Source organism: Arachis hypogaea, chromosome 13 (assembly GCF_003086295.3).
Source record: "Arachis hypogaea cultivar Tifrunner chromosome 13, arahy.Tifrunner.gnm2.J5K5, whole genome shotgun sequence".
NCBI classification, from domain to species: domain Eukaryota; kingdom Viridiplantae; phylum Streptophyta; class Magnoliopsida; order Fabales; family Fabaceae; genus Arachis; species Arachis hypogaea.
The window spans coordinates 111,685,457-111,709,918 of record NC_092048.1 but is presented as its reverse complement, the minus strand read 5'-3'; the positions used below and the strand labels follow the sequence as shown (position 1 = coordinate 111,709,918).

The 24,462-nt window shown below is 42.0% G+C and overlaps 1 protein-coding gene across 1 annotated transcript; it reads left to right on the top strand.

Moving 5' to 3' along the window:
* The first annotated feature begins 1,484 nt into the window (after positions 1-1,484).
* On the top strand, positions 1,485-4,909 carry LOC112735235 (uncharacterized). The gene is made up of 4 exons (XM_025784797.1): positions 1,485-1,678; positions 1,768-3,618; positions 3,718-3,766; positions 3,971-4,909. Exons 1-4 carry the CDS (start codon positions 1,485-1,487, stop codon positions 4,907-4,909), a joined length of 3,033 nt encoding a protein of 1,010 aa, XP_025640582.1.
* The last annotated feature ends 19,553 nt before the right edge of the window (positions 4,910-24,462 follow it).

Genomic DNA, 24,462 nt, shown 5'->3' with positions numbered 1-24,462 from the left:
TCTACTATGTTGAGTTAGCAAGTGATGATGATGAAGAGAAAGGAATGGAAGCACAGACAGATTGGGAAACGCAACTAGCAAAAAAGTTGGAATTCAAGCTGAACTTGAAGAGGAAACGAGAAACTAAACAGATTCCAATGCTAACTTATAGGGATGAGCAGGAGGATCAAGAAGACAGAGAACCCAAGAAGACAAAGAACAACTGCAACACCAAGGCTACAGGGGAGTATCAACTAGTTAAATATGGTTCTGGTCAAATTATAGGAATACAAATGGCTGAGGAGGCGGGCCTAAACATGCCCCAACCTCAGCCATGAGTATCATTTGCTGGAATTATCGGGGAATAGCGGCTGCCCTGACAGTTTCTGAGTTGCATAAACTTTGTAAAAAAGTTAAGCCGCTTATAATGTTTTTAATGGAAACCAGGGCCAATTAGGAAAGAATGAATAGGATAAGAAGAAGGTTGAATTTTGACAAGTTATTTTGCATAGAACCCCGGGGCCTGTCCGGTGGGCTATGTTTATTATGGAAATCTAATACTAATATTAATGTTTATGAGTGGTGTGATAATTATATTAAAGCTAGTATTAACATCAATAATGGTATGAAATGGCAAGGTGTTTTTGTGTATGGTAACCCAGTTTTCCAAAAGCGAAGAAGACTTTGGCAGGAGCTAACGGTAAGTAATAGGAGCAGGGAAGAACCTCAAGCGTTTTTGGGGGACTTCAATGATATTCTAAATCAAGACAAAAAGGTAGGCCTTCATCCACAGCCAAGAATTTATTTGAATACTTTTAGAAGGTTTGTAGATGAGAATCGTTTAATGGATATTGATCTTAAAGGCAGTAGGTACACTTGGTATAGCAACCCAAGAAATAACTTTGTCACTAGGAAAAGGCTAGATAGGGTGCTAGTGAATTGGAAATGCCTGAATATACATCAGAATGTTATTCTTAGAGCCGCTCCGGCCATAAGTTTGGACCATTGCGCCCTAATTTTGGAAACACAACCGAAAAATCGGATAAAAAAAGAATTCAAGTTTGAGGCCTTTTGGGCTGAGTATGAGGAGTGTGAAGAGGTAGTTAGGAGAAGCTGGGAGCAGGATGTAGGAAACAGAAACTGTTGGAGTCAGTTTAATAGAAACAAGAGTAGATGCATAAGGGAGTTGACGGAGTGGAGCAAGAGAAGGTTCAAAAGAGCAGATAAAGAAATAAAAAAAAAAGGAAAAAGAGATACATCAAATTCAGGAAGGCGATATGATAGACAGAGATCAGATAAGAGAAAGGGAGTTGAAGAACCAGATAACTGATCTTTGGAAACAAGAAGAAAAATACTAGGGGCAAAGATCAAGGTTGAAATGGCTAAAATGGAGAGACAAAAACACAGCCTTCTTTCATGCAACAACCATACAAAGAAGAATGAGGAATAGGATTGGCAAATTAAAAAATGAGGCTGGACAGTGGATACAGGGAGAGGAAAACATAATGAGGCTAGTAGAAACACATTTCACCAAATTGTTTACTTCGGAAGGGGATAGGAACATGGAAGACTGCATAAGAGATATATCTACGAGGGTCACGAGAGAGATGAATGATGATCTTATGGGAAAGATAAAAGATGAGGAAATTAAGGACGCAGTTTTTAACATGGGAAGCTTAAAGGCCCCGGGACCAGACGGGTTAAACGGACTTTTTTTTCCCAAAAGCATTGGGATATTCTGGGTAAAGAAGTGTGTGGTGTGATGAGGCATATCTTTGAAGATGGCAGGTTACCAGAGGACATAGGAGAAACAATTGTGGTTTTGATTCCCAAAGTGAGGCAACTGGAAAGATTGAACCATCTCAGACCCATAAGCTGCTGTAATTTCATATATAAGATTATGACGAAGGTCTTGGTTGGAAGGTTAAGGAAAGTTCTTGATGTCATCATATCTCCAGTTCAGAGCGCCTTTATAAAAGGCAGACTAATACAAGATAATATAGTAGTAGTGCAGGAAGTTTTTCACAAATTAAACGGAAAAGGAAATAATGGAAGCAATGACATAGCCATCAAATTGGACATGAATAAGGCTTATGACAGATTGGAATGGAATTTCTTGCAAAGGGTAATGGAAAAGTTCGGCTTCAGCAGAGAATGGGTGAAACTGATGATGAGTTGCGTTAAGAGTACCACTTATAGATTTAAGATCAATGGAAAATTGTCAGCCAAGATCCACCCTCAAAGGGGACTCAGACAGGGAGATCCTCTATCACCCTATCTCTTTATCATAGCAGCGGAAAGTTTTACCGTACTGATGGAAAGGGCGTTGACGGATAACCTCATTTCAGAAATAAGATTAGCTCCAACTGCACCGGTCATAACTCACCTATTATTCGCTGATGATTGTATCATTTTTGCAGGAGCGCAAGAAGAGGAGATTTACCAACTAATTCAGATCATAAACAAGTACACAGAGGCATCAGGACAGAGAATAAATACTGAGAAATTCGGTCTGATCTTCGGAAGCCAGGTATCGATTCAAAGGAGAGTAAATATTGAAGAGATCACCAGAATGGCATCGTGGGAAGAACCAGGAAGATACCTAGGATTACCAGCTACATGGGGCAGATCCAAGAACAAGGCGCTAGAGTGGATACAAGAAAAGATTCTAGATAAAATGCAAGGATGGAAAGAGAAACTCTTAAATCAAGCCGGGAAGGAGGTTTTGATAAAAGCTGTTATACAGGCGATTCCAGTCTATGCCATGAACATCATCAAATTTCTTAAGTCTTTTCACAGAAAAATTGAATCAGCAATTGCGAGATTCTGGTGGACTAACTACGGCAAGAATAGAAGTATTCATTGGAAGAGCTGGACAAAAATGACCAGAAGCAAATTGAACGGAGGCTTGGGGTTTAAGGATTTTGAATGCCAAAACACAGCTCTCTTGGCTAAGCAAGCTTGGAGACTTCTAAAGGAGGAAGATGCAATATGGGCTCGGATTCTAAAGGCCATTTACTATCCTAATTGCAGCCTATGGGAAGCGGGGAGAGGAAGGAACGCATCATGGATATGGAAGAGTATCTTGGAAGGCAGAGATTTTCTCAGAAAGAAGGGAAGGTGGAGTGTAGGAAGTGGGGAAGGAATAGATATCTGGGAAGATAATTGGGTGGTAGGAACAGAAAAGTTGAGGAGATTCGGAGAAACTCAACATAAAAGAGTGAGCGAGCTAATAAGAGAGGGCGAGGGCTGGGACTTAGAAAAAATTAGGGATATTTTTCATGGTAATGTGCTTGAGCTGATAACCAGAACGCCTATCAGTTTGATTAACAAGAAGGATCATTTTATTTGGCCATATAGGAACGACGGACCGTACTCAGTCAGATCCGGATACCAGGCAGCGAAGGAGGAGAAAGATACAAGGGTAGAGACAATGCTCGCCAAAGCTTCGACAAGCCAGAACTTGAAGGAGATATGGGAGAGGATTTGGAGGTTACCGGTTCTGGAAAAGGTCATAATGTTTTTATGGAAAGCGGTGTATGGAATTTTGCCAGTAAACGCGAAATTACATCAGCGCAGAAGTGCACCTACACCGATGTGCAGCATATGCCAGGAACAAGAGGAGACTATTCAACATATGTTACTATTATGCCCGTGGACTAGAGTGGTGTGGTTTGGATCTAGTCTTTAAATTGTGCCTACGGCTTTTAATGTGGGATCCTTTGAAAAATGGTTAAGGAGTACAATTGACAAAATCAAGACAGTGGCAGGAAATGAACATGACAAGGTATTGTGCAAACTAGGATGTGTGTGTTGGTGCATTTGGAAAGCAAGAAACCAGCACATATTCCAACAGACAAGACTCAATCCACAGCAGACAATAATTCATTCAGAACAGATTGCAGCAGAACACATTATTGCAACTAAGGGCTTAAACAGAGATAACAAAGATATAGCAGGCAGGAATGGAGAGAATAGAAGAATTACCTAGAGGCCTCCTCCTCGCAACAAGGTGAAAGTGAACATAGACGCGGCCTTTCACAGGGAAATAGGAATCGCAGCAACAGCAGCAGTAATCAGGGACTGGCAAGGAAAAATCATTACAGGAATAACATCAAAATTCAAAACAATATCAGTTTTAGCAGCTGAAGCACAAGCATATAGAGAAGCTATTATTCTCACAAAAAATCTGCAGATAAGGAACTGTATAATCGAATCAGATTGTTTACCATTGGTTCAAGCAATCAAGGCAAGAATGCCCTTAGCTGAAGCAGACGCAATCATTAGGGACATTCTGCTAATGCTGGAAGAGGCGCCGGATGTGGGAGCTACTTGGACTCCACGTGAAGGTAACATCTCAGCTCACCAACTGGCAGCGATGGCAGCAGGAAACCAGCTACAGAGGCAGCGGGCAGTATCTCCGCCTGTACAGGTCAGGAACATAATCAGAAAGGAAGCAGGATTCGCTAATCTTCAGAACAATCATCACAATCAAACTCAAGACAACCAGGTTTCAGTTTCAACCAACCTTCAAGAAGGTCAAAGTGATAAAGGATTACCGGGGCGGGTGGAAGCGGAAACCTGGAACAACCACGCATCACAGGGGGATCGGCGGCTTCAACCCACGACTTCGCAAAGGCTGATGAATGATTCCAGCAGGGACACTAGCAGTATAAGGAAGATGCTCAGAGGTGGGAACGAGATCAAATTTCAATCTGGGCAGAACCTTGCTCGGCATAGGGGCTGCAGCGGAGAAACCACAAATGCGAAATCAGCATCTGCAGGAATAACTCAACGACACCACCGGGAGTTGCAACGAGGGACGGACTCTGCGCCGGCTGAACACAGAACGCCAACAATGATTGAGATGCGAAAGGAAGCTGGTGAGTCCGCCCAGGAGGAAACATTGCAGGATCAGCGCCATGCATGAAGGCTCCGAGCTCAGCACGTCCAAAGTCAATGGCGGAGCGACGACAGCTCTATCTTGAAGAAGAAGCTTGTCTCTGCAGGTTGAATCGGGCAGTGAGGGTGAAGAGATGGGCGAATTCAGTTTCTGGGTGTAGGGTTCTGGGCCTGGGCAGGTGCGGGTTCCAGGTTGTGGGCCGGGTCAGTCTTCTGGCCCATGGCCAAGTCAAAAAAAAATAGAAATTTTGATGAAAAAACAAGCAAACTAAACTGTAGTCACAAATTCACAATCAACATTGTTCGTATCCTGCCCCAAAATATAAGCCAGACCCAAAGCAGAGAAAGTCCAGAAAACAGCTACCGAGTAACCGACATCTCAAGAGGTCGGACAAGATGCTACAAAGTGAGAACTCCCCCCTAAAGGAGTTATAACTAATTCCTACTATCTCTCACATACTTCTAGAAGAGAGATCTCAACAACCCCTAAAAAAGGGGATGGTTATCCACCACCAATAGTGGAACTACTCCAACAGTAGTTATTGACTCATCACTTATAAATACACTGACACCCCTCAGGTATACTTAAGATCCAATATACTATAAACTTGCTTTAAATCATAGTTGTCAGAACCAAATCAGTGATCGAACCGGTCAGGTTACTGGATCACTGGTTCAACCGATAAATTACTGGTTGAACCGGTTGACTCGGTCCTATATAAATAAAAAATAAAAAATAGTTAAAAATTTAAAATTAAAATTTAAAATACATATTTTTACTAATATTTTAAAAATATCAAGATATTTTAAAATAATATGGAACAAAAATAATAAATATTTTATTATTTTTACTCTATCATAAATATTTTTATTTTGTTTTTATATTAAAATAACTACTATTTTTTTAAATTTTAATAATTTATTAATTAGTTTATATTTATTATATTATTATATATTATAAGTATTTATTGAAAAATAATATTAATAGATATTATATAATTATGAAAAGAAAAAATAAGTGAGTTTATAATTATTGTTGAATAAAAATATAATTAATTTAAGAATGAGTGAGTTTATAACTAAAATTAAAATAAATTAAATAGAATTAATTTGATGAAAGATATTTATATATATTATAATTTGCATATATATTAAAGAAGAGCACAACAGCCTAGTGGCTGTAAACGGCGCCTCTAGTTATGAAGGTAGGGGTTTCGAACCTGCCTTTAGCATTTTGAACAAATTTTCAATTCTGGATTTTAATAACAATGCTTAAACCCATGTTAACTTGGGTATAGGCTCGTCTTGCAGGTATCACCCCCCATCTCCCCACAAACAACTCGGATGGAGGCTACCAGACAAAGCTTAAGTCGGTCACCACCTCTTTGAGAGCTTGGACCTGTCCAGACCCAAATACGATCCAGTTTTAGGTAACCTCCAAAACATTGGCGCCATTGTTGGGGACCTGGAGCTCAACCCTTGATAATGGTGGATGATCAACATCTAAAAGGACGAATTGCGTCCAACTTCAGATAAAAAATGGAGACCCCTTGAAAAACGAGTTAGAACGACGAAGAAAATCGGAGAGCTAATTCCGAAAAGAGCTTCACAACAGAAGAGAGATTGAAGATAAACTAAGAAAACCGGAATCCGAGCCAAAGAAAAAAGAAAGTCAAGATGACAAAGACTTAGTCTTCATTGGAGGGGACGATCTTTTCTCTAAAGATGTCATGCATGCAAAGGTCCCAAGAAATTTCCAACATCCCAACATAGATTCCTATTATGGATCTACTGATCCACATAACCATCTCAGCAACTTCAAAAAAGTATACCAGGTCGGACAAGACGGTATAAAATCTGACCTCTTTTAGAGCTCACGAAGAAATATCCGACCTCTTTTAAAAGTTTGACTATACAATGAGGTTGAAAACTCCAAGCTTACAAAAGAAATTACGACCTCTTTTAGAGCTCACAGAGAAAAATCCGACCTCTTTTTGGAGTTTGTGAAAAAATCCTACCTCTTTCATGATCAACTCTACAATGCGGTCGAAAACCTCGAAGCTTACCAGAAAGAAATTCCAACCTCCTTTAAAATTCAGATTCTACAATAAGGTTAAGAACCTCTAAGGATACAAAGAAAATTCTGACCTCTTTGCTTGAAAGGCTTTCGATATGCCAAGCATTTGCCTCAACCTCATGAACCATAAGTTAGCTGTATACCCAGTTGCCTGACCTATACAATAGAGGTAACAAAAGTTCAACCGTGAAAGAGCATACGTTGTGAAAAACAAGTCCAAGCACTCCTGGAAGTTGGATCTTAGATCCCCTATGGTTAGAAAACGTATGTGGTATTGGTAAGGAAGCAAAATGAAAAATGTTGAAGTATGTCCCGAACTCAAACCAGAAGGGATCCTAGATGAAATCCATAGTGGCATCCATGAAAATCATCTGGAGGCAAGGTCACTGACAAAGATGCTACGAGTCGACTTTTATTGGCCGATTTTACAAAAAGATGCGACCGACTTCGAAAAGAGGTGCCCGCCGTGTTAGTTACATGAAAATTTCAACGTGACACCGCCAGAAAAGCTCATTAGTGTTATCTCACCATGACCCTTTGCCAAATGGGGTTTAGGCTTATTCGGGTCGTTCCTTCAAGCGTCCAGACAAGTAAAATACCTCATAGTAAGGGCATAAATGCCACAATAGAAGTACCAGCTCAGTAACCCTGAAAGTAAAGAAGTCAACACGTTAGAGTTCAGGCTGAAACCATAGACACATCGGACAACTCCATAAATAGAGAATCATCTTATCTACCCTCCTACGACATTGAATCAATAACTCCAACTGGGGCAAATAAAGAAAGACAAAAGAAAAATCTGACCTTTTCTCATGTAGAGACTTTACAATAAGGTCGGATAAGCTTAGAGCTAACAAAGAAAAATCCAACTTCTTTCCGAGCTTACGAAGAAAACTCCGATTTCTTTTAAAGATCAGACTCTAGAATGAGGTTGAAAGCCTCCAAGCTTAGAAAGAAAATCCGACCTCTTTCCAAGCTTAAAAAAAAATCCGACCTCTTCTAAGGATCCAAGCTTATGAAGAAAATCTGACCTCTTCTGAGGATTCAAGTTTACAAATAAAAATTCGACCACCTTTAGAGCTTACGAAGAAAATCTGACCTCTTTTAACAGTCATACTACAATGAGGTTGAAAATATCTGAGCTTATAAAGAAAAATCCGACCTCTTTTCGGAGATATGACTTCTTTTGGAGCAAGATTCTAAACAAAAAATGGCCATAAGAAGGTCATACAAAGAAGTTTCTCAACTGGAGACCTCGTCGTGATCCAAAATGATATCGGGCTGAAATCAGGTGACAGAAAGCTAGCATCAAAATGCGAAGATCCCAACAAGTCATTCAAGATTACTGAAGTCTTAGAAAAGGGCTACTACAAAGTGTCCGGTCTCAAAGGTGACGAGCTGCCCAGGTCACGACACACCTCCAACATAAGGAGATAATACAATTTCTTATGGAAATTGATTCTCTACCATTAAAACACACCAGTTGAAGCTCGACAATCCGCAAAAATCACGGGCCGATCATATAGAGGTTGCCCAGATGAAGCGATGAAGAACCAGTTGGTGGAAAGAAGTTACATACGGGATTTGAAAAAAAAAACACCTCGAAATAGCTCGGGACAAACGGGTTGAAAAAGTTGTGTTTAGAATAAGTCGCAAAAGTAACTTAACTAAATATGCCCATCGAGGCATAAATACGATTTAACAACTCGATATAAAATGAGTTGTAAAAATTGAAAAGGGTAAAAACAAAAATCCTTCAACCAAATGACTCATACAGAAACGAGTTGAAAAGGAAAGAAAAGATTGTAAACGTTTCAAAAAAAATCGAAAATGTAAAAACAATCCTCCAATTAAAATAGCTCGGGTAAAACGAGTTGTATCTTACACAAGGATAACAACCTTGTAAAAACTAGAAAGGGGAGGGAATACGCATATAATCCCTTCACCAACACGCACCAATTTAAGCGTGACAAAGCGCGAAAATCATCGCCCAGCCTCAATAGTCGGCAAGATAAAGCGACGAGGTCCAAATTGGTGTAAGAAGTTATATAAGCAGATCGTGGTCCGACCTCATTAAACCACTTGTACAAAAACGAGTCGGTAAAAGAGGCAAGGCTAAAACGAATCGTAAAAGTAACTTGAATTAAAACATGACTGACCTCTTAACGGTGGCGTGATCATAATTAACACGAAGAAGAGGCAAAAACAAATCTAAACCCGACCTCACAACAATTTGAAACAAATTGAAAAAGAAGGAGATTTGTAAGATTGCTTCCCCAAGAGATAAATGTCCGATCTTACTAGGTTGACACAGCAAACATAAAACAAGTTATCCGACCTCCCAGAGCAGCTCGACCAAACGAGTTGAAAGGAGGGTCCAAAATAACTTGTAGGAATCTAATAGCAATGAAAGGCATTGACCTCACATGATCGGAGCACAGGGAATTTACTATAAAATCGAAGCAAGACTTCCACGACCTCTAGAAAAGCTCGAAACAATAGAGTTATGAGAAAAAAGTCTTGCAAAAGCACAAAATTACATAAAAACAAACAAGCACCAATTCTAGGTAAAACAAGTGGTATAGCAAAGGCAACTTGTCTCCAAAAATGACTTGTGAAACCTTAACTTTAAATGCAAGCATGTCATATCATAAATGATGCAAAAATCATAGAAGATATGATAGAAGACAATAAAGTAGAAGCAAAGTGTTATAAAGCCCAAATGGAAACTTAGTATAAAAAAATCACCATAAATTGTTCATAAAAGACCCACAATTCGGGCCACCAAAACAAAGATATAAAATAAATCAAGGAGCAGCTCCAACATCGGCTGGAAGGACGACTTCCACCTAAGAAGCTCCTGCATTAGCATCTAGAATGCTCTCATCCTCTTGTACGACCTCCTTAGGAGAGGTTGGGTGCAGGACCTCTTCCAAAACATAAGTAGAAGCGTTCAACTTATGAGGAGTTGGGGCACCTTTATCATCCTCTGGAATTAAAACGATCTGGCCACCAATCACAATTTTGTTAGGATCAATGGTAGAGATATCAACTCCAGCGACGATTACTTGAAATTGGGCCTTTAAAATTTCTACAAGGTCGTCCATGCCCTTTCCAATAGAGCCCTCCAACTCCTCGTGCTAAACCTTCAACTCCTCCAACTCGGTCGTCAAATCAAGCTTCTCCCCATAAACGAAGGTATAGCTCTCTTCTGCTTTCTTCTTCAAAGCCTCTGCCTCCCACTACGTCTTGGCCTTCTTCAAGCTCGTCCACCTCTCCTCAAAGGTCGGACACCTCCTTTTGAGTGGCATTAAGGGGAGTTTGGAGAAGCCATTTTAGAAGGTCAGTACAAACTCCAGCAGCACAAGTGCCCCCTTCTGCCACCATCTCAATATTCTTCTCCAAAAAGGTATCATCCATGACAATGGAACTCCCAGGAAGGATGTACTCCTCACTAAAGGAAATAGCATCAAACTCTTTTGTTGTAGATACTGCGGTACTTGTTGGAGGGAGCTTTGCGCTTACGAGAAGTGCCCGAGTCTGACTCCTATCTTGTGTCCGAAAAAGAAGGAACGGGTGAAACAACTTGGGCACCAGAGCCCTTAGGAGGAGAAGTTTGAGCAAGCTGTTCAGACTAAGAAGAAGTCGGACAGTGCTAGGGAGAAGAAGCAGGTGTAGTGACCAACTTCTCAATCTCTTTAAGCTGCATATGCTGAGCTACTGCATTTTTTCGCCTGGTGAAGTTTATTATAAGAAGCCGATCCACTTGTCATCTTTTCTACAAACAGAGAGAAAAATATTTAGTAACAAGATAAGCACAGAAAAGCTATCTATAAATTAAATCTATCTACCTAACTCGGTTCAGACAAAGCTCGTCTCGGATGATGAGAATTTCTTTGTATCCAGAAAAGGAGATGAAGTTCAAATTGGTGTTCAACGGTTATAATACAGCTTGATGATTTGAAGCAACTCAAGCTCATGAGTTGAACAAAATCGAGTAAAAAAATAATCATATGATCTAAGCAACTTGCATTAAAAAGGTCATTCAACAAGAAGAAGGATAACTCGGTTTAAACGAGTTGTGCCAGTCGACCATATCCTCAACAAAACAACTTGTGTCAAGCACAAGTCGTGTCAACCTGAAGGCAAAGCTTTAAAAGTAATTTGTATAAAAACAAATCATTAAAGAAAAGCATTAAAAAGTGATTTGTATCAAAATGAATCACTAAAGCAAAATCGAAACAACTTGATATACAACGAGTTGTACTTTAAAAAAAATGAAAAAAAAATGACTTCCATAACAACAAGTCATCAATAAAACAACTCAGAATGAACGAGTTGAAAAAATCATTTAAAGGCTTCATTCGATAATCCGATCCGCTTGATTGCTCGAGTCCGACTTCATAAAGCTCAACCTCGAGTAGGGGCACGATGGATAAAGCAACGAAGTCCGATAGTTATAAAGATGATCTGTTACTTTAAAAGGACTCAAAGTAAATAAGTTAAAAAATAAGTTGTGAAGCCCTAAAAACAACTCGAACTAAATGAGTTGCATGAAATCAGATCAAGAAATAGCCACGTTGATCTGTTACTTTAAAAGGACTCAAAGTAAATAAGTTAAAAAATAAGTTGTGAAGTCCTAAAAACAACTCGAACTAAATGAGTTGCATGAAATCAGATCAAGAAATAGCCACGTTTTAAGTAAACGATTTGTATCAAAACAAGTCGTAAGAAATCAGAAGGGTTAAGTACGATTTTGGTCCCTAAGGTATAGGCCAAAAATTTTATTCGTCCCTAACCTTTTTTTGCAGACAAAATCATCCCTAAGGTTCAAATTGATTTTAAAATCGTCCTTTTGGACAAAAATATCATTCTTCCCCAATTTATTCCAATCCCTCATCTTCTCCCTTCACTGCAACGAAAGGAGGGCAGAGAGATAGACACACTGGCAATAGCAACGTGGGTGAGCAGATATGCAAGCGGATAGAGACGCAGGCGGTAGCAACGCGGGCAGGAAGACACGTTGGTGGCAACGAACTGGACAGGAAGAGAAGCATGCAACAGCCATGCGAATGGCAGCGACACGGGTGGGAAAAGATGCAGACGGCAGCAACGCGGGCGGGCACGAACGCAGGCGGCAGCGACTTGGGCGGGCATAGACTCTCGCGACAGCAACGTGGGCAGGCAAAGATGCTCCCGTGGTCATTGTGGTAGTCACTCCCATTCGTACTCCCTCAAGTTCTATTCTTCAGCCTTGCATCACATAATTTTTTGAGTATTTGGTGATGATTTTTGTTGTTATTTGTTGCTAATTTTTCTTCTTTGGTCTCTGTTAGTTTTTTGTTCTTGTTGTTGTTGATTCTCCTTGTTCATCTTTCTCTTTTTCTAGTTTGGTCTTTAAGAAATTGTGACATTTGTGTGATAAATTGGTGTTGCTAATTCTTGAATTTTTGGAGTATATGTGAGAAATTGTGAAAATTGGGGTTGTTGAGTATAAGAACTTGGTTGGTGTTGCTGAGAACTTGGTGATCCTTCAACCATGGTGGATCTGAGAGATTGGGAATCAATGTGTGTAAAATTGGGGAAGGGTAATTTTATCCGAAAATTAGATGAATGACGATTTTAAAACTAAGCTGAACCTTAAGGACAATTTTGTATGCAAAAAACGGTTGGGGACGAATAAAATTTTCGGCTTATACCTTAGGGACCAAAATCGTACTTAACCCAAATTAGAACTATAAGTTCCAAAAATGATTTGAATTAAAACAAGTCATTAGGTCACAAAACAACTCGAACTAAAACGAGTTGCATGAAATCCGATCGAGAAATAATTATGTCTCAAAATAAACGATTTGTATTAAAAACAAGTCATGCATCCTCAAAACAACTCGAACGGAACGAGTTGTACGAAACTAGGACAAGAAATATTCTCTGGTTAATGTGCTAAAACCAGTCATACAGAGCCTACACCTTAAATAAAGTCGGAAAAAACGAGTTGTATAAATCAATTCTAGAAAAAAGACTTGGCCAAAAATAAGTCGTATAAAGAGAGCAAGTCGCACAGAATGTGAAAACAACTTGTAATATCAGGTTACCAAATGACAACTTTTAGGGAAGTAACAACTACACTGCAACAAAATGATAGCGTATGGAAAAGCGCACAAATAGTTACGGAGTAACTTTACAAAAATGTTACATCATTCAAATCATGTTGAATCGACCGACCTCCTTGGCTTCAGACCTCAAAACTACTAAACAACTTCTCCACAGCTCAACATTTCGACTTGATCATCTGATTGCTCAAGTCCGACTTCATAAAGTTCGACTTCGAGCAGGGGCACGGTTCATACCCTGACCCAAAACATAAGCCAGGCCCAAAGCAGATAAAATCCAGCAGAGAAAATCCAAAAGATAGCTACCGAGTAACCGACCTCTCAAGAGGTCAGACAAAATGCTACAAAGTGATAACCCCCCGAAGGAGTTATAACTAATCTCTACTATCTCTCACCTACTTCTAGAAGAGAGATCTCAACAACCCCTAGAAAAAAGGGACAGTTACTGTTCCGAGGGTTACCTGAAACTGGAGGTCGATCTTGGATGAGATCCTTGGTACTGGTCAGGGATGACGTGTCCGGCCGGCTGGTGGCAGCCGGAGCTGTTGTGTCCGACTTGTTGGACTTGCTGCACTGCTGATCCTTGGCCACCGGAGGGTGGGGGTACCTGCAAGAGACTCCGATGCTTAAGTTAGCACGAGTATAAAGCAGGTTTTATGTAGAATCAGAGTATGAGTTATACCTGGGTGCTCCAGTGTATTTATAGTAGTGTGGGCTGACCTTTCTGATAAGATAAGTTAGTTATCTTATCTTATCTTATCCTGTTTTGGATGAAGTCAGCTTATCTTCAAGGGAACCGCCTTTATCTCTATAGGCTGGGATTGCCTTTGGATTTGGGTCGTGTTCCTCTATTTGGGCCCTTTATTGGGCTTTTCTGTCGATTTGGTCGAGCTCTTTTAGAAGAGGTCGGGTAGTCTGACCTGAAGAGGTCGGTCGCTGTGTCGCCGATCATCCCGGGTCGGATAGCTCGACCCAGGGTATGAATAGTGCCCCTGCTTGAGCTCGGTCTTCTTTTGAGGTTGAGTTCTTTGACTTCGGTATAGTGAGGCCGAACTCAAGCATTTTGTCGATTCCTTTGAAACAGCTTTTGAATGTAGAACGTTTCCTCTAAAAACGCGCGCTTTTATATCGGCGCTTTGGGAACGTGCAAGGGTTTAATTCTTTCATTAATTTTGTCATTAATTGCCCCGTTTCCCTTTGGCTCTTTCATTTTGATTTTGAAAACCCTAAAAACGGTTTCTCTCCTTCGCCCTTTTCGTAACTTCTTTCTCTGCTCTCTTCGCTCTCTGTTTTTCATTTTGTTCTTCTGCTTCCTTGCGTTGCGGCGTTGCTTGGTGATTTTCTTGGGCAGCTTTTATTTCTGCGCTTCCGTCTTTCTCCTCGAAGTTTCTCATCGTCTCCAGGTTAGTCCCGTTTCATATATTCTCCTTGTTTTGCTTTGATTTTGTCCCTTTCTTTAGAGAAAGTTTGGATCTTTTGTTTTGTTATGCCCTATTGTTGTGCGTTCTGGGAGTTTCTTCATTTTCTGCATGGTCTTTTTTTGCCTTTGCTTAATGCTTTTAGGGTTTTGCATGTTCTTTGTTGTTTCCGTTCTGATGCCGTTTATCCAGGAAAAAACCCGTATCTATTTCTTGCTTTATTTGACGGTTGCTTTGCCTGATTCTAAAAAGTTCGCACCTTTGATGGTTTCTTCTTGGCGTACTTGATTTTTGGAATGCTTTTGCTGATAGATTGTGATGACTTTTTCTTTTGACACTACTTGCTGTTTAAAGTCTTTTTCTTTTTTGAAAAATGCTGGGGTGGGAGCTGTAGATTTTCCTGGAAACCTTGCTTTGTTACTGCCTCCAAAGGATGCCTCAAGATTTTGGTTTGAGTCTTGGGGTTTTCCTTTTCTGTGTGTTCGCCTGTATCGTATTGAGTTGTTTTCTCCCTTGTCCGAGATGTTTTTAGTAATCCCATCTTCTTTTCTTACTTTGTAGGATTAGTTGGCCTCATGTCTTCTCGCAATAACATTGTAGATATGTCTTCCAGAGTTCTTGAGGGGATGTCCGATTGGCTGGACTCCCTTGTTTTGTTGAGTGTTTCTATTGTGGATGCTGAATTTTGCACAGAGCTGAGGAAGCACCATAGGATTTGTGGTAACAGTGCCCGCGAGGGTGATTATGAGCTTGTTGCTCCTGATTCCGATGAGAGAGTTTGTTTTCCGACTTCTGTCGAGGGGGAGCATCCCTCCTTCTATGCTTATGAATACTTCTTCAGCCAGTTAAACGTTACTTTCTCTTTTACTGCTTTTGAAACTGACTTGTTGTGGTCCTGTAACATTGCTCCGTCCCAGCTTCATCCGAACTCCTGGGGTTTTATCAAAATATTTCAACTTCTTTGCCAGGAGTTGGACATGACACCTTCTGAAACTCTTTTCCTTTATCTTTTTGTCTCGGCCAAACCCGGAGGTTCCTCCAAAAAGAAAGCTTCCTGGATTTCTTTCAGATCGGCCCAGGGGCATAAAGTTTTTGCCATGTATGATGAGTCGTTCAAAGATTTTAAGAACTATTTCTTCCGAGTCTGTGCCATTGAGGGGGTTCGCCCCTTTTTTCTTGATGAAAATGATGAGCCTGCTTTTCCTCTGGAGTGGCAAAAGAATGTAAGAGTGCCACGTTACACATGGGAAATGCTTAGTGAGGTTGAGCGGGCCTTTGTAGTTGTTCTTGAAGATTTGTGGGGGAGGCCACCCCATCTGGACACGAAGAGATTTTTGAGTGATCCATCTTTGGTTCGGGCTGCTTTGGGTACTGTTTGATTTGTTTTTATACTTGCTTCCGAGTTTTGTTTCTCCTGTGTTGTAACTTGTCTTTGATTTTTGTGTTTTTCAGAGATGTCGAAGAATAATGATTCTATGAGAGCCTATAAGAAGGCGAAGAAGGCGACCGCTGCTTTAAACATCTCGGCCAAGGCGGCCGGAGAGGGATCTTCTCAGCCTCCAGTTAAACCTCCTATATCAAGTTCTCCCGGGCCGAGGAAAGCAATTCCTACTCCCCGGGTCCGTCTGGTCGATCCTCCACAATCTTCTGTTGCAGCTTCCGGTGCCCCTCCTAGTAGAAAGCAAAGAACAACTGAGCCTTTCGACCTTGATGCTCCTGACTTTGATGCAGTTGAGTTTGTAGATCAACAAATCGGCCCTTATGATGTTCTTCCTATGGACGACGTGTCGCTTCTTCATCATTTTGATTATATCACCCGGAGTGGTATCAAGTTGGCACACATGGGGGCGGCCCTATATCGAACTGCTCAAAGTCTTCCTCTCCATGCTACTAAAGCTTTTATGGAGGAGGCCAAACAAGAGTTTGATCGGATGAAGGACTTGAAGGAGGAGCTTGAAGTAAGGGTGGCCAAGTTGGAGAAAGACTTGGAGAATAAAAAGGCTAGTTCTACTTCTCTGGCTGGTTCTCTGAGACTAGCCGAGGACACGGCTATGCGGCATAAGGACAGTTATTTGACGTCTTACCGGGAGGTGTTGCGTCTGAGAGAGGAGTTGGAAAATGCCCGGGCTAATTATTCCGAACTCCAAGGTCATCTTGTTGGTAGTGCAACTGCTGCCTATGAGAACTTGAGGGAACAAGTTCGGGTTATTGCTCCCGAGGCCGACCTGACCCTCTTTAGCTTGGAGAACGTTGTCAGGGATGGCAAGGTTGTCCCTGATGACGAGGATGAGGATGATGTCGATCCTCCCCCTGTAGCCTCTACCAAGGTGTCGACTTCTGCTGTCCCTGCCAAGGTTGGTCCTCCCGCTTCTGACCCCGACTGCCAGATCTTGAACCGGGATGACGGTACTGTAGATGCCGTTCCTCTCTAGACTCGGCCTCCGTTTCCTCGGCCTGATGCTGCTAAAAAATCTTCTGACCCTTAGTTTTAACTTTATTCTGGATATGTAGTTGGCCCGGCTTGTGGGCTTTTTAAAACTCTTTATGTTTTGTTAATTGCTGACACTTTCCCGTTACTTGCCTAGCAACTTTTGTTTTTTATGAAAAACAAATGGTAGCATGCTTTAGCTTTTTTGAGATAGGTTTTGGTGGCCTCCGAGGCTTTTATAACCTTGTGGATGATATCGCGCTTTTTGTGCTTGACTTGGTATCTCTTTTTGGATTGCTTTGTACTTTGTATCTTGAATCCTTTGTGGTTGTGACTAGGTAGGTCTAACTTGATTTTTGGTTCGTTCTCGCTCCGGCTTGTATTTCTGATGATTTGTAACCGATTTCTTCAAGTTAGTCCTCTGAGTTGTTTTCGCAGTCCTTTTCTAAGTTATCTTTGTAATCCCTTTTCTGGATCTTTGTCCGATCTCTTTCAGGGATTGCTTTGATAACTTTCTAGTTTTAGGAGTCCGACTTGGTTATATCGGTCTCCTTTAAGTTATTTGTAGTCCTCTTTCTTGGATCTTTGTCAGATCTCTTTCAAGGACTACTTTGATAACTTTTGAGTAGTAGGAGTCCGACTTGGTTATATCGGTCTCCTTTAAGTTATTTGTAGTCCTCTTTCTTGGATCTTTGTCAGATCTCTTTCAGGGACTACTTTGATAACTTTTGAGTAGTAGGAGTCCGACTTGGTTATATCGGTCTCCTTTAAGTTATTTGTAGTCTTCTTTCTTGGATCTTTGTTAGATCTCTTTCAGGGACTACTTTGATAACTTTTGAGTAGTAGGAGTCCGACTTGGTTATATTGGTCTCCTTTAAGTTATTTGTAGTCCTCTTTCTTGGATCTTTGTCAGATCTCTTTCAGGGACTACTTTGATAAATTCTCATTTTGGGCTGACTTTGTCATGTCGAGCCCTTCTAAGTTAAAGTAATCCTCTTTAATAGGGTTGGCCAGACCTCTTTCCAGGGTTTACTTATAACTTGGGTTGACTTGGTCCGACTTCTCAACGTCGGTCAGTCTTTAAGTTATTATTTTAGCAATCCGTAAGACCTCGTCAGGTTCTTTTTTGGATCACTTTCGATAACTTCTTACATTATTCTGTGTTCATCTTTGCCGATTTGTAGAAAGTGGTTGTCATCTCTAGATCGTCCTTTGGGTGAATCGCGTTTTCACCTTTATCGGACGGTTGTCTTTATTGTGATCGTGCAGTGAAATTATTTTTCACTTTCTGCCGATCTGTTGCTTTATAATCGGACGATGAATGCTTCAGATTAATGTGTCTTGAAATCTTTGTAGAATATCTAAAATATATTTTATTTAAAGGAAAAGTGCAAATATATACATATGGGATTGTCTGAGTCTCAACTTGGTGCCTCATTAAAAAACCTTTTCAGGAAAAAGAGTGCATCCAATGATGAGATCTTTTGTCTTTTCTAACTGTAGTACCTTCTGAGGTTGCAGGCGTGCCATGACCTGGGAAGCTCTCGTCCATCGAGTTCAGACAGCATGTACTAGCCCTTTCCAAGTACTTCTACAATTCGGTAGGGTCCTTTCCAATTTGCTGCCAACTTTCCCTCTCCTGGTCAAGTTGTTCCGATATCAATTCGGATTAGGATGAGATAATTTTCTGTGAAATTTCTCGGCACTACCCTTTGATTATATCTGGAAGCCATTCGGCGTTTTAGAGCTTCTTCCCTAATCCGAGCTCTTTCTTGGATTTCGGGTAACAAGTCGAGCTCTTCTCTCTGAAGTTGGAAGTTTGCTTCCTCATTGTAGTGAACTACTCTGGGCGAGCCTTCCTCAATCTCTATTGGAATCATCGCCTCTGTTCTGTATGCTAATCGGAAGGGGGATTCCTTTGTGGTGGAATGTGGCGTTGTTCGATATGTCCACAGGACCTGTGGGAGCTCTTCTGCCTAGGCTCCCTTTGCATCTTGTAATCTCCGTTTTAATCCAGCCAATATGACTTTGTTAGCAGTTTCGGCCTGCCCATTGGCTTGTGGATGTTCGACGGAGGTGTACTGGTGCTTTATATTCAAGTCGGCTACTAGTTTTCTGAAGCCTGCATCTGTGAATTGGGTGCCATTGTCTGTGGTTATTGAATATGGAACCCCGAACCTTGTGACAATGTTTCGATATAAGAATTTCCGGCTTCTTTGAGCGGTGGCATTGGCTAGGGGCTCTGTCTCGATCCACTTTGTAAAGTAATCTACTCCCACTATGAGAAATTTAACTTGTCCTGATCCCTGTGGGAAAGGGCCGAGAAGATCGAGTCCCCATTTTGCAAACGGCCAAGGCGAAGTCACGCTGATGAGCTCTTCTGGCGGGGCGATGTGAAAGTTGGCATGTTTTTGACATGGTGGACATGTCTTTACAAATTCTGTGGCTTCTTTCTGTAGAGTTGGCCAATAAAATCCTGGCCGGAGTACTTTTTTGGCGAGAGCTCGTACTCCGAGATGATTGCCATAAATGCCGCCGTGTATTTCTTCTAGCACTTCCCTTGTGTTGGAGGTCGGCACGCATTTTAGTAAAGGTATTGAGATTCCTCTTTTGTACAGAATGTTGTTTATGATGGTGTAGTACTGTGCCTCCCTTTTTAGCTTCTTTGCCTCCTTTTCTTCTGCGGGGAGTGTTCCTTCTTTGAGGTAGTTGATTATGGGGGTCATCCATCCTTGGTCCTGACTTGTTATGGCCATGACTTTTTCCTCTTCCGAGATTGACGGGTTTTTGCAACATTTCCTGGATGAGACTTCTATTGTTGCCCCCTGGTTTGGTGCTGGCTAGTTTTGAGAGTGCATCAGCTCTGGCATTTTATTCGCGGGGTATGTGGCAGATCTTATATTCCCCGATTTGTCCGAGTAGTTCCTTGGTTTTATCCAAATATTTTTTCATGGTGGGGTCTTTGGCTTGGTAGCTCCCTATTATTTGTGATGTGACCACTTGTGAATCGCTGTAAATGTTGAGTTTTTGAGCTCCGACCTCTTTAGCCAGCTTCAAACCAGCTAATAATGCTTCATATTCTGCTTGGTTATTGAAGGCGGAGAACCCGAACTTGAGGGAGAGCTCAACTTGGGTTCCTTGGTTGCTTTCTATTATCACGCCTGCGCCGCTTCCAGTTTTATTTGAGGAACCGTCCACGTAGAGATTCCATTCTGTGGGAGTTTCCAGGGTATGTGTGAATTCTGCAATGAAGTCGGCCAGATACTGTGATTTGATGGCCGTCCGAGCTTCATACTGGAGGTTAAATTCTGACAACTCGACTGCCTATTGTAGAATTCTGCCTGCTAAATCTGTTTTTTGCAATATTCCTTTTATGGGCTGGTTAGTTCTAACCTTAATGGTGTGAGCCTGGAAGTACGGGCGGAGTCATCGAGATGTTAGGATGAGAGTATAGGCAAATTTTTCTATTTTCTGGTAGTTCGGCTCGGATCCCTGTAGTGCTTTGCTAATGAAGTAGACGGGTTGTTGCCCATTTTCGTCTTCTCTGACTAGTGCTGAGGCTATCGCTCGGCTTCCTACTGCGAGATATAATATGAGTGGTTCTCCTTCTCGTGGTCGAGATAGGATAGGTGGCCGTCCTAAGAACTCCTTGAAGTCTCGGAAAGCTATCTCACATTCTGTCGTCCATTCGAACTGTTTTCCCTTTCTTAAAGTAGCATAGAATGGGAGAGATCTTATCGCAGCTCCTGCTAAGAATCGGGATAGGGCGGCCAGTCTCCTGTTGAGTTGTACTTCTTTGACACAGGTTGGGCTCTTCATGTTGAGTATAGCTTGACATTTGTCTGGATTATCTTCAATTCCCCTTTGTGTGAGCATGAAGCCCAAGAATTTGCCTGCTTCAACTGCGAAGGTGCATTTTGCATGGTTGAGTCGCATGTTATGCTTCCTTATAGTGTCAAACACTTGAGCCAGGTCGGACAATAATGTATCTTCGCTTTGTGTTTTTATCAACATGTCGTCCACATAGACTTCCATTATTTTTCCGATGTGATCTGAGAAGACTTTATTCATTAGCCTTTGATAAGTAGCTCCCGCGTTCTTGAGACCGAAAGGCATCACGATGTAGCAGTAATTTGCCTTCGGTGTTAAGAACGAGGTATTTTCTTGATCTGGTGGATACATGGGGATTTAGTTGTATCCCGAATAGGCGTCCATAAACGAGAGGTATCTATATCCGGAGGAAGCATCTACCAGAGCGTCAATACTTGGGAGTGGGTATGGATCTTTTGGGCAGGCTTTGTTGAGATCGGTGTAATCGGTACACATGCGCCACTTCCCGTTTGATTTTTTCACCAAGACAACGTTGGCTAGCCATAGTGGGTACTTGACTTCTCTTATGAATCCTGCCTCCAGTAACGTTTGTACTTGTTCTTCCATAGCTTGGGATCGTTCTGGTCCGAGTTTTCTTCGCTTCTGCTGCACCGGCCGCGATCCTGGATAGACCGCCAACTTGTGGCACATTAGCTTAGGGTCTATGCCTGGCATGTCTGCGGCTTTCCATGTGAAGAGGTCGACATTATCTCGTAAGAATTGTATCAGTAATTCTTTTGAGTCTCCTCTTAGGACCGTGCCGATATTAGTCGTTTTGTCCGAGGTGTCTCCAATCTGAACCTTCTCTACCTCACCTTCTGGGTGCAGACGGAGTTCTTCTCGACGCTGAGCTCTGCCAAGCTCAATGGTATGAAACTCTTCTCCTCTGCCTTTGAGGTTTAAGCTCTCGTTATAGCAGCGACGTGCCATCTTTTGATATGCTTTTATCGTGGCTATCCCCTCTGTAGTTGGAAATTTCATGCATAGATGCGGGGTTAAGACTATTGCGCCGAGTTGATTGAGTGTTGTCCGACCTATGAGAGCATTGTAGGCCGAACTTACGTCGACCACGATGTAGTCTATTTTGAGGGTTCTAGATTGGTTCCCTTTTCCAAAAGTAGTGTGTAGCGATACGTATTCCAGCGGTTGTATCGGAGTGTCTCCTAGTCCAAACAGATTGTTCGGGTATGCTCTAAGTTCCTTTTCGTCTAAGCCGAGCTTGTCGAAGGCTGTTTTGAATAAGATGTCGGCAGAACTCCCTTGGTCTACTAGTGTGTGGTGTAAATTGGCATTTTCCAGTATAATAGTGATGACCATGGGATTGTCGTGTTCCGAGATGATGCCGGATGCGTCCTCTTTAGTAAATGTTATCGCCGGGATGTCGGGTGCTTCCTCCTTTCCCTCAACATGATATACTTCTTTGAGATATCTCTTTCGAGACGATTTGGAGATCCCACCTCCTGCGAATCCGCCGTGTATCATGTGGACGTGTCTTTCTGGTGTCCGAGGTGACCGTTCAGCTCGTCCATCATCTTCGTCTCTCCGTCTTTTTCTTTGGTCGTCATCCCGGATGGCCAGAAATCAATCTAATTTTCTTTCTCTTACCAATTTTTCTATGATATTTTTCAAGTTGAAGCACTCGTTGGTAGAGTGCCCTCGAATTCGATGGTATTCACAATATTCCTTCCAGTTTCCTCCTTCCCTTTTGCCTTTGAGTGGCCGCGCTGGGGAGATTTTTTCTGTATGGCAGACTTCTTTGTACACGTCGACCAGGGATGCTTTGAGAGGAGTGTAATTGTGGTATTTTTTTATTTTCTTACCCTGTCGATCTTCTTTCCTTTTGGAGTCCTTGTCTTTGTCTCGGTAGGAGGCCCCAGATTTTGAGATTTCTCCCAGCCGAGCGTTCTCTTCCATATTGATGTATTTTTCTGCTCGCTCCTGGACTTCATCTAAGGAGGTAGGATACTTTTTAGATATAGATTGGCTGAAGGGTCCCTCTCGTAAGCCATTGATAAGCCCCATGATGGCGGCCTCTGTTGGTAAACTTTGTATGTCCATGCATGTTTTGTTGAATCTTTCCATGTAGTTGCGGAGGCTCTCCCGATCTCCTTGCTTGATCCCTAGTAAGCTGGGTGCGTGCTTGGCCTTATCTTTCTGGATGGAGAATCTGGCCAGGAACTTTTTGGCCAGGTCGTCGAAGTTTGAGATGGACTTCGGAGGTAAGTTGTCGAACCATCTGATCGCCGTTTTCGTGAGAGTTGTTGGAAAAGCTTTGCAGCGAACGGCATCTGAGGCATCGGTAAGGTACATTCTGCTTCTGAAATTGCTGAGATGATGGTTGGGATCTGTAGTGCCATCATACAAAACCATATCCGGGAGCTTGAAATCTTTTGGGATTTTGGTCTTCATGATTTTCCTGGTGAATGGATCCTGTTCTTTGTGTGAATTTTCCTTAGGAGTGGTCCGAGGAGCTCTTGATTTGAGGTCATCCTCTAATTGCTGTAGTTTTTCTTCTAGTTCTCGACGTCGCCGTACCTCTCTTTGTAGATCCTTTCCGATCTTCCGTTGTTGCTGGGTTTCTTTCTCAAGTTGCTTTAAGCGATCTTGAAGTGCTTCCATGGCTCCCGGATTTGGTGAGTTTTTGTCCCCATTGGATTCCGGAGTATCCTTTAACGTAGTGTCCGCGTTCTTGTGCGGTGTTCTGTTCTCCAGATCCGAGTTGTGGTCGTTGTCATGGCCGTCCGCCATGGTTTTGGGATGACTTTCAAGTTCCCCAGCAATGGCGCCAATGTTCCGAGGGTTACCTGAAACTGGAGGTCGATCTCGGATGAGATCCTTGGTACTGGTCGGGGATGACGTATCCGGCCGGCTGGTGGCGGCCGGAGCTGTTGTGTCCGACTTGTTGGACTAGCTGCACTGCTGATCCTTGGCCACCGGAGGGTGGGGGGTACCTGCAAGAGACTCCGATGCTTAAGTTAGCACGAGTATAAAGCAGGTTTTATGTAGAATCAGAGTATGAGTTATACATGGGTGCTCCAGTGTATTTATAGTAGTGTGGGCTGACCTTTCTGATAAGATAAGTTAGTTATCTTATCTTATCTTATCCTGTTTTGGATGAAGTCAGCTTATCTTCAAGGGAACCGCCTTTATCTCTATAGGCTGGGATTGCCTTTGGATTTCCTCTATTTGGGCCCTTTATTAGGCTTTCCTGTTGATTTGGCCGAGCTCTTTTAGAAGAGGTCGGGTAGTCTGACCTGAAGAGGTCGGTCGCTGTGTCGCCGATCATCCCGGGTCGGATAGCTCGACCCAGGGTATGAACAGTTACCCACCACCAAGAGTGGAACTACTCCAACGATGATTATTAGCTCATTACCTATAAATACACTGACACCTCTCAAGTATACTTAAAATCTAATATACTATAAACCTGCTTTAAACTCATGCTAACTTAGGCATCGGAGTGTCTTGCAGCCTGCAAGTACCACCACCCCTCCTCCCCCTCCCCCCAAAAAATCTCCCCACAAACAACTCGAATAGAGGCCACCAGATACAACCTAAATCGATCACCACCTCTTTGAAAGCTTGGACCTCACGTCCAGACCCAAATACGATCCGGTTTCAGGTAATCTCCGAAACAAACATCTTACATCATTAGCTATTTATAATAACTATCAC

What these genes read in the sequence shown, in the direction of transcription:
- LOC112735235 (XM_025784797.1), top strand. Translation starts at nt 1,485, where the DNA reads ATGAGGCTAGTAGAAACACATTTCACCAAATTGTTTACTTCGGAAGGG. An exon ending in AAGGCCCCGGGACCAGACGG is followed by an intron (nt 1,679 to 1,767) that starts GTTAAACGGACT and finishes TGAAGATGGCAG; the next exon opens with GTTACCAGAGGACATAGGAG. An exon ending in CAGGAAATGAACATGACAAG is followed by an intron (nt 3,767 to 3,970) that starts GTATTGTGCAAA and finishes AGAATTACCTAG; the next exon opens with AGGCCTCCTCCTCGCAACAA.